At 38.7% G+C, this 10,944-nt stretch overlaps 1 protein-coding gene across 1 annotated transcript in view; it reads right to left on the bottom strand.

Annotated features, from left to right (window-relative positions):
* Positions 1-2,154: 2,154 nt before the first annotated feature.
* fbxl7.S (F-box and leucine-rich repeat protein 7 S homeolog) overlaps positions 2,155-10,944 on the bottom strand; it is a 167,443-nt gene continuing 158,653 nt past the window's right edge. Inside the window, exons 3-4 of the mRNA XM_018269412.2 lie at positions 6,586-7,197; positions 2,155-4,210 (exon numbers count right to left, since the gene is read on the bottom strand). Of these exons, the coding sequence (XP_018124901.1) occupies positions 3,474-4,210; positions 6,586-7,197 (1,349 nt within the window). The 3' untranslated portion in view covers positions 2,155-3,473. The remainder of the gene's footprint in view (positions 4,211-6,585; positions 7,198-10,944) is intronic.

Raw genomic sequence — 10,944 nt, 5'->3', positions numbered from 1 at the left:
CCAGCTCAGCAAAGTAGTCAGAGAGATCAGCAGAATCGCCGTACACTTTTTGTCCCTCTTTCTATTTCCAAAATGTTGGGAGGTATGCATATTTATAGCTTGGACTTCTTACAGAACCCATGAACCCCCCCCCCCTTAGCACTTCCTCTCTACTGTTCTTCATTCCTCTACAGCTGCTAGCTCCTGCACAGCTCCCAGGAACAGGCTCCTTCTCTGCATAGGAACAATACAGAGCAGACAAATGCTGCTTCAATACAGAGTGAGAGGCACAGTGGCTGGGAAAGTTATCTCTAGCCTATTTACATCTACATATGTTGTAAGCTATATGAAACAACAAGTAAAGATAAATAAGGATTTCCATTATTTTTATAAGTATAATCTTTTAGTGCGGCCTGCCATACTGCCTGTTGCCATAGAAACACCAGCACAACATACAGTAGATCGAAGAGCCAAGATCCTGGATTATCATCATACATCAGCATTAGCCGAAATAAATTTGGAAAATGTTCCATCATACTTTGTGGCTGTTGGAGCCCTACCAGGCAATAAAGGTGCATTGTGTGATAGAGTTGTGCTCTGCTGCTGCGCCGGACAATGGTAGTCATTCAGGCTGTTTTTCACTTTCAGACTTAATAATAGATCTCATGTTGTAAATACTACATTTTCTGCAGTTCAGATAATTGTACTGTTCTGTAAAGGTCATACAAAATTAGATGGCTACGAGTGTTTATTTTATTTAGTTAAGTAATTATATGCCTCATTTCCATTTTAAACATTTGGATAATAGTTTTATTGCTTAGTATGTTCATTTGCAAACACTCAAAATGTCAAATTGTTGGATAAATATAATAATTAGTCTTACAGTAGGATTATTATTGGCATCCACATTCTTGGTTTTGCTATTTACAAATGTTCAAAATTTGCCAAGTCCCAATATTCCACTGTTATTATGAGGATGTAATAAAGCTCTTTGGATGTATGTCAGATTACATTACTACTTGCTTTATGTCTATGTCTATAGTTAATGTAAACAGAGTCCTAGCGCCATAAATTAGACAATGAACAAAGGTTTGAGACACCACAATGGAATAATGTCTTACTTCAAATGATGGATTATCTGCATTTTCTTCTGTGTATTTGGGTAGACGCAAACTGAAACATTGTATTGTATATAATAATCACATTATATGATTTTTAGGAGTCAGTTCAAGAATCAGGGCTTTATTTTAAAATCACACGCAAATTGGCATATTCGTTGCAAGGTGAGTAGAGTCTGGCAAACTTACATTCCTTTTACAAACTAATTTATTTTAGCAAAATTAGATACTTTTCAAGATATTTTACTTTTTTAATTTTCCCCCCTGAAACTTTAAATCTGTTTATGCTCAAAATTTCCAATTTTATATGTATCCATGGTCCTCCAGTCAGGTTCTGTACATAAACTGTTGTACTTAATGCTCTCCTACTTATTTCCTTGCGTTGCTGCACAGCAGGGCAATGATTAAACATTACCCCATAGAATCAGTGAGAAAATAAACCACTAACCACTAAATTCCTTATTGCTTTGTTAATGCTGCAAGGAGCATTAACCCATGTAGTAAAGAGCAAAAAGGCAAAGGATTTAGTGTAGCAGAATCTATGTAGTTATTATAAGTTCCTATAGTTACATGACAAAAAAAATGCTAAAAAAATAACTCTTAGGGGGTTATTTATCAAAGTCCGAATTTATCTCAACATTTTCAAATCCGCTTGGGTTTTTACACTTATTTATTATTACAGTTTCCCAAAAAAAAATCAGATTTTAACCATTTTTTCGGATTTTTTTTTATCCGACTTTACGATTATTGCACCAAAACCCAGCGCACATCAAAAAATCATTGGTACTTCTCCCATTGACTTATATGCAACCTCGATAGGTCTGAGATGCTGGATTTACAGATTCTTCAGATTTTTCCATCCTCAGAAAAATTCGTGATTTTTTAAAAGTCTGATTTTATTAAATAAAATCACAAATTTTTCATGATTTTGGCATTTGGAGTTTAGTAAAATAACCTCCCCTAAAAGTGATAACCCCAGAACACAGACGTAGAAAAATCACCAGCACCCAACCACACAGTCGGAAAGTTTGGGATTCGGACTCTTTCATCTTAAAAGTGTTGCAAACATAAATATAAATTCCCACAGTTTCTTGCTCCCTGCTGTTATTCTTGCTGATTGTTCTGTTAAAAACACACAAGCCATTGTCAGTATTGGAGTCATGTCTAGAGAAGATATAAGAAAGGGGATACAGATGCAGACATTTTGTTTGATTATGATAACTAGGAAGTTATATGTCGAGTCTTCCTTGAAAAGCTCATACAAAAATAAATGTGGCTGTGGTGGGATATATGCACACTGGAGATTGCCGGCTGAAAACACCTTCTGCATATTCATTTAATTTAAAAAAAACTGGCAGGCGTCACGTCGGATGCAATGGAAATAAGGTAAGTAATTCTGCAGGCTGTGTCTGCATCCGACAGTCGTGACGCGTCGCATCAACAATGCGACAAGATCCGACAATAGCATTACTTACCTTATTTCCGTTGCAGCCAACGTGACACCTGCATTTTTGCGCAGCGCATTAGATCACGCTGGAACGTCCGTGAAGTCCTGCCCTAAAATTTGTAAATCTTCTTCCTCTGTCGGAAGAGGTCGCTATACAGTTTTTCGGTTCACAAAGGTTATATTAAATTCGCACAAAGGAAAATTTGTTTGCGCAAAGGCATAACATTTTAGCAGCTCTCCAGCCGGAAGCAATGTAAAATAATGGTGTCAAATCTAGCGTTCGCATGGTGTAAAATTACACACAGCTTTTTACATCATTTTTTCTGTGAATTTCATTTTACACAGCATACTTGATATGCCCCTAAAAGTGAACTTGAAGGTGAACCACCTCTTTAAACTAAATTGCTGAAAGGCAATCACTGAGTTAAGATAGGCTACTGTAGACAAAACTGATGGGTGATCATAACAATTCTCTCATTTAAAGTAGAGAATTCACCCACAATTAACTTTATATCACACCCATCCAAAGGAGAACTAAATTCAAATGACTGTTTTTTCTGGAATAATAATAGACAAGAGTACACAATGGAGAAAGATATTTTCTTTAAAATACTGTTATCCAGAAGTACAAAAATGGTCCCACGTCATTCCCTCTCGCCTGTAGAACATACACAATTATTACGCATTAATGATTAATGCACGTTCAACATACAGCTTGTCTTGCTAAATATTTCAGTTGTAGACACAAATAATTACATTAAAAGGTTTCTGTTTTTTTTTTTTTTTTTTAAATCACACCGTACACATAAAAAGCTGAACCACCTATGGATAATTTGCTGTAGGCATAATTAAGGCTATTTTTGCATATTTATCCTTTACGATATGCATCTTGATATTTTTGCTAGCACTTTGCTGTAATACATTGTCAGTCAGAAAAATGCAGGATTAGTATGCTCAATGATACATCGTTTGCAGTGGCGTTTGACAAACCGCAGAGCGTCCACTGATACTTCACAATCCTGTACGTTCAGCATCTGTAGGTCAAAGCAGTTGGCTGCAACAATCTGTAACCCTTGTCCTGTGATACTCTCACAAGATTTAAGGCTGAGGCGCTTTAAGTTAAAGCAGTTCAAGGCTAAAAACTCCAAACCGATATCAGACACAAGAGGGCACTTTCCGATATCCAAGGACTTGAGTTTTGTGCAATTTTTCGCTAGATACTCCACCCCATGGTCTGTGATTCCTTCACATCCTCGTGCATTGAGGTAACGCAGCTTGCTGCAATATTTGGCAATGTAACGGATTCCTACATCTGTTATCCTGCCACAGTGGGCTATGCTCAGGTAACGCAGCCGTGACTCCAGCTTTGCAATCTCACGCAAACCGAAATCGCTCACAAAGCGGCAGTCACTGACGCTCAGTTCCTTGATGGAGGTGCAGTATATCATAATATATCGCAGGCCTTCGTCAGTAATGCGGATGCAACGCCGCAAGTACAAATGAGTCAGTTGGGTGCAGTGAGCTGCAATTGTGTGAAGTCCTTCATCTTCAAGGACAAAGCAATCTGTCATATCCAAGTATCGAATAGAGATCTGCTTGCCATGCATTGGAGATAGCTTGATGGATGCCTCACGGGTCAGACTGATGCATGTAACCTTAGAACAACCTAATGAGATAAAGATACATAGTTTTAAAAAATTAATTGCTGATGATTGGAAAACAGTGCAAACAAATAGCATAGAAACTATTAAATAGTCAAAAAAACTGAATATAAACATGAATGTATTAATACAATAATATAATGTATTATGTATTATATAAGTCATTTTGATACACAATGTTCAGTATACAGCATTCAACTGCATTCAAGGTAAAATTAATTTTTTTTTATATACTTTTAAAACTACGTCCCTTAATACTGGGCTGGCCCAGACCCAGTCCCTGCTGCCCCAACCTCTTCTCCTGCCCCAGAAAGCTACGCCTGTGGGCAGGGAGGCAGCTGGAGGAGGGTTGCCATATTGGCGGGGAGCTGGTAGGGGGCCCTAGGGGGTTTTGAGCCAGGGCTGGGAGGAGTGGTTGGCCTTAAAGCAGCTGCCCCAGTGGGCCCTGGATCCCCCAGTCTGACCCTGACATAATATGTGCATAGAAATCAGTGGGTGCTCTTTATCAGGGGTAACCCAAATCTGAAAAAAATTATGGTGACAGTGCAGGCTACAAACAAGAACTAAGAACCTAAGAACACTAATTGTGACAATGTAGTAAAAGGAAGAGGATTTAACTGAATGAAATATGAAACATACACTAGCATGGCATGCCCTGCAGGGTCAGCTAACTTCTAAAGTCCCTCCATCAGATAAATGGATTGATAAAAGAACATTTCAGTAATATCTTGCAGCAGATCTTATTTAACTAAAGCAGCACATAATGCTTTGTGGAATGTTAAACATTATCCAGATGAGAATATGGTGGGGAAGAGGTAATATAAGGGCACTAAACCGATGTATGCTAGTAAAAGTTTTTGATACTGGCAGAAGCAAATGAAGCAGTGGATAATTCAGGGATTATAGTAAAACGTGGTCTAGACTTGTGTGCATGGCCTACTTTTAGTGAAGTGATAACAAAAGGGTCTGGCAGCTCAAGCATTACAATGCCATGGTTAATATGCCATTACACAATTTATTGGAATGGGATTGCAAGTTGCAAAACACCATGTCCCACAATGGTCATACTCCTATGACTTGTACCTGACATTCTCAGGTGCAACTGCCTGTCTATGCATACTGAGCTCTACATCTGTAATGGGCACAGTATGGAGTACCAGTAAAGCATTCCATTCTACCTTTAACTCACCCTGCCTCGTGTTCTGAATATGGCATTAAAGATACAATTTATGACCACCTCAGTACTACAGGAATCCCCCCCCCCAAATAAAATGGCATTTGTAGAAAGCATAGGTGAAGAAGTACAAATGCAAACTTACAAAAAAGGAATTTTGTGCACATAAACTTTAGTCTTAATATATACTGCATGTTTAAGAAATTTAAAGGAGGACTATTCCTACCTATAACTCCAGGCTCCCTCCAAAGGCCTCCTTTGCCTCTCCTGTATCACATTACTAAGAATTGGCAGGCCAGTACTATCTCCTACCACCTCACATGTCTAGTGTGAAAGCTCACCACAGAAAATTGTAAAGCTGATGCCGATCTTGACTTGGCTCTAACGATCTTGACTTGGCTCTAACTGTGCATGCTCCAAAGCTGCATGAAATGGCATCTGGCAGACTTGCTGCGCTACTGTCCTTTTTTTCCAGCCACAGATACAGTTGTGCAACCACCTATTGGTGAGTTTGGGAGGGAGTTGGAGGACTTTAGTGGGGCCTTGGGTTATAAAGATGAATTAAAGCCATTAATTAAACATTATTTATAGGGCCCCCTAAACAGATGCCCGCCTTCCCAAATGTACAGAGGAGAACCCTCCAAAATGGCTTACTTTAAGCTGATATCTTTATTGTAGGGATGCACCGAATCCAGGTTTCGGTTCGGGATTCGGCCAGGATTAGGCTTTTTTCAGCAGGATTCGGCCAAATCCTTCTGCCTAGCTGAACCGAATCCGAATCCTAGTTTGCATATACAAATTAGGGGAGGGGAGGGAAAACGCGTGACTTTTTGTCACAAAACAAGGAAGTAAAAATGTTTTCCCCTTCCCACCACTAATTTGCATATGCAAATTAGGGGTTGGATTCGGTCCCGGATTCGGCCGAATCTTTTGCAAAGGATTCGGGGGTTCAGCCGAATCCAAAATAGTGGATTCGGTGCATCCCTACTTTATTGCTTCACGTGTACCTATACACGCTTCTGGTTTATGATCACTACCAAAGAATAGGGGACAGAAAATCAAGTGGCAAGTACATAAACAGGGAGCAAGGGCCATCTCCACTGGGGAAAGGGCATTAATGTTTGGCTTCTGTTCTCCTTTAAATATATATAGACACAGAAATTCCCTTTGATGTCTCCCTATGATGGAATAATTAAATTGTTTTACCTGATACATCTAAATGCTCCAAGTTTGGGCATAATGATACCACGTCAAAGATTGCCTCATTCGAGATGTTGTAACAATTGGATACTTCAAGTCTTCTCAGTTCTGGGCAGCACTGGGCAATGATATAAAGTCCTCTATCTGTGAGCCGCCTGCAGCCACTAACAATTACTGTCTCCAACATAAGACAGACGTTGGGTGTATCCTGACAAAGTCTGCGGGTCAACACCTTTAAAGCCCTGTCCACATTTATTGTTTCACCAGTAAGTCGAATCGTCCTCCAAAGCCGTGGGTCCCAAGCTATGTTATACCAGCGCCGACACACCCTAGCACAACGGCACAGTTGATTAGTAGGAAGATATGAGAAGATCTGAATGATACATTGATCAGGCAGTCTGTCAATGCTTGCATGCTCTTTCTGATGCTTTGAAGCCAGTCGAATAAGAGGATGGGTCAGTCGTGTAGGAGGTGGTGCATGTACAATTGCAACTGTCTCCCCTGTGATGGAGGACGATGATGTGGAAGATCCTCTTCCATTCTGAAATCCATGTAAAGTTGGAGGGAAGATAAGTGCAGGACTTGGTGTACTAAGTGTTCGCATGCTCAAGTCTGAATCTGGAAATAAAAAAAGTATAGGCTTTAATAGAAATGTAATATTGTTTTCTCTTGCGCAAAAGCAATCATGACTGGTATAATATACATTCTATACAAGAATTAGGAACTCATGCAGCATTCCATTTGATATGTTGCAAATCAACACTACTACTTTATCCATCAAACATCATCTATAATTAATCCAGGCCCACCACAAAACTTGCCATTGGTCAAATGTAACAGGTGTCATATAGGCCTATGGAAATAAAAAAGTCCCTATGGAAATAAAAATAAAATAGCCCTTGGCTGTGGCCCACTGGAAGATCCTTTGGCACTCTGAACTGCCAGAAGCATCAAACTGTGCTTATTCTAGAGTGATGAGGATAATGTAACGTAAAAAGGTACACTGCATAAAATAATATTTCTACAGCTCTGATCTTCACAGTAGTTATACACTCTGCAGATAGTCATGGTGAGTAAATATATATTTTCAATAGACCGTGCACAACATCTACATTAGCCATAAAAAAAGAAAATAAACTAGACATTTTATTACAGATCTTTCACCACCCTGTACAGTGCTTCTCTTGTGCAAATGTCAGTGAAAGGCTACATTCTACGCACCAGCTGTTATATGATCCTTGTGACGGCTAATGACATTAAACTGGGAAGCTTCCCTAGTGAGCACAACTGAAGAGATAACATGAAGATTAGGGGCATAAACTACTGTAAGCCTCTATAGCTATCACCTAGTTTACTTTACAATAATTCTCCTTGTCAAAATACCCTTCTGGGTGGCCTCCAAAAGTGGAGTTCGGAGACTTGTCAGCTACTTATCATGCACACCTCCTTTTGACAAGCCTAGCTATGATTGAAAATATACCTTATTTATAAGTAATGTTTTCCTCCATGTATTTTGTCTATGCCTTAGGATTAGAGCCCTCACTGAGCTTTCTGAAGGACGGTTCTTCTGTATTTGGCTGTAGAAACCACTGAAGAATAATATGTATAAAATAAGGACATTCATCAAGAGAAGAAATGTAAGTGAAGTGCAAGCTCTCAGAACATGCAACTCCCTTTCCCAGGCAGGAGTTCACTTTTGTGCCAACAAAGCTTGCAATATATAACAGGTCAGCAAAGTACCACTCACACACAGTAGCCCATACCTCCAAGCTTTCCTGCTTTACTGCTATAAAAAAGAAGTTGAAGTGCCAGACAAGCTCATAACCTAAACATTTCATTGGTTTGTGTTTAAGGAATGGGTCTGTGGTTGTGGTCAAACTTGCTACATCTATTTTTAAATGGGAATGCTTGGAGGTACTAATAGCCCTTGCTTTTACAACATACCATCATAATATAAAAGTGATTTTAATACCTAACCAGGTGAATAACCACAATTGCCCCCTCTCCTTCTGCAAATCATAACAGCTGTATAAACCAAGAAATATTGCACTGTTTCACTGTTGGACACTTATGGTTACACATGTATAGTACTATGCGAGAAAGCAAACACTGACACTATAATTGAGTTTTGTTGAGAAATACATTATTATGGAAGCCATTTAAGGTAAAAAAACAGGGAAAAAAGTTTTACTACTTGATTGATTTACATCATTTATGGGAACCACAATTTTCCATAAAATCACAGAGCAGATTGTCAACAACAGACATCCTGTAAATATGGAATGGAAGGGATAGCAGGAACAGAGTTCCATTCTAATGAGCTGTTTTGGACCATCCTTCCACTATAGCAGCAACACAAGGAAAATAACATTCTTTGTCATTTCTGCTAAATGAATCTCACATTAATAAAATGCATTCTCTACCATTGGCAATTGTTCTCACTAAATACTGGTATTCTGCATACTGCAGTCATTTGGTTCTAATAAACAAAGCCTATTAAAAGTGAAAGGAGTTATTTGAATGTAACAAACCATCTAGACGCTCAGTGATTTCAGATTTATGACAGCAGCACCACACTTGTTTTCTTTAAACTGTACATCTGGCAGCTGTGAAACATACATTCAAGTTTTATACTGGTATAGAGAGAACATCAGCTCAAATGCACAAATAGTTGTTTTTTTTTTTTTTAAATTCTATACCATCTATTATGTTTAACTCATTATTTATATTATCCTATTGTTAAATAGGTGTCGAAACAATAATTTGTTGTTATGCTACAAATTGCAATGGGGAATGCATTTCCATTGACATATTGGGGTCACAGTCCTCTAGAGTGAAATTTCCACCACTCGAGCAGACTGTGACGACCTCTAACTTTTTGATAAATATACCCCCAAGTGTCTGAAATCAAGGTCCTGAGATGTATAAAGGAAGGGATGGGGAACAAGGCTGAAATTGCACATTGAGAGTGTTATGTGCTTAGCCTACCAACATACATAGTATCATACTAAATTAGGTTGAAAAAAGACACATGTCCATCAAGTTCAACCTTTTAACTCTATTTTAACCTGCCTGCTAGTTGATCCAAACAAATCTATTTGAAGCCTCTCCAATTGGCCTCAGAGGGGAAAAAAACTCCTTCCTGACTCTAAAATGGCAATTGGACTAGTCCCTGGATGAACTTGTACTATGAGCTATCTTCCATAACCCTGTATTCCTTCACTTGCTAAAAAGCCATCCAACCCCTTTTTAAATATTTATTGTTTTTTATTGTATTTATTGTTTTATTGATTTTAATGATATAATGTTATATTGTTAATAAATATGTCCTACTAGCCATTTTACCCAATACAAAAATTCAGCCAGTATTTATCAATGTACTGTACGTGTGATGGGGCGTATTTTACTAAAACAGCTATAGCCTTTCACAAGCAATTAACTTTGACAGGTCTGGTATCAAAGGGCACTTTTACCTAAAACATGTTTACTCCCGTGGAGGTTGAGGCCAACAGACCTTGCATACCGGATGTGGAAACAATAGCAATTTTCTAATAAAAGTCCCCTATCTATCTATCGCTCCAGCTGCCACACTGGGAGGATACACAGGCATGTGACATTGAATAGGGGGACACGTCCACCTGGCTACTTCACATGCATGTACATAGTGAGTTGGGGCACTATCATTTAAGGCACCCAAATGTGGGGATCAGAACACTGGATAGAGAGCTTTTTTTTTTAGAAAAATAAAATTGTTTTCTCCATCTGTAGTGTGGACTCTGTTAGCCTGTACCTCTGGTGGGGGTAACAATTTTTAGTTAATAGGTGCCCTTCAATTCTGATTTTTAAATCTTTTAATTAAAGCTCCAAAGCCTAATTTACCAAGCGTATGTCATGATTTAAACTGCATAAAACAGCATGAGCATTTCTATGATCCTGTTGGCAGTGCTGACACTGCTATATTCCTAAAGAGCAGGCAGGGGGTGGCATGGGCATCCTCTTGGTTGCTTACAGAACAGCAGCAGATGCTGCAGCGAGGATCAGTACTAACTGCCTGCATATGGTGGATATTAAGCACAGAGCTGTGTATATAGTTATGGGATCTGTTATCCAGAAGGCTTGGCATCTAGAGTTTCCCATGCAGTATGCTTTAAAGCTACTAAAAACATTTATGTGCATAAAGAATTAAGGCTACCGTGTATGTAAAAATATGCACAAAATATCTGTTTTTAAACATTTACTGTATCAACTAGATGATATTTTTTCTGCAAAAAGGATATGCATGTCTGCACAACTTCTGCTGTATTGCAAGGTCAGTGAAAGCCCCTAAGTTGAATTGGCCAGCTAAATTAAAACACCAGTAGTTTA

Source organism: Xenopus laevis, chromosome 6S, assembly GCF_017654675.1.
Source record: "Xenopus laevis strain J_2021 chromosome 6S, Xenopus_laevis_v10.1, whole genome shotgun sequence".
Taxonomy (NCBI): Eukaryota; Metazoa; Chordata; class Amphibia; order Anura; family Pipidae; genus Xenopus; species Xenopus laevis.
This window is presented reverse-complemented; position numbering and strand designations above follow the sequence as displayed.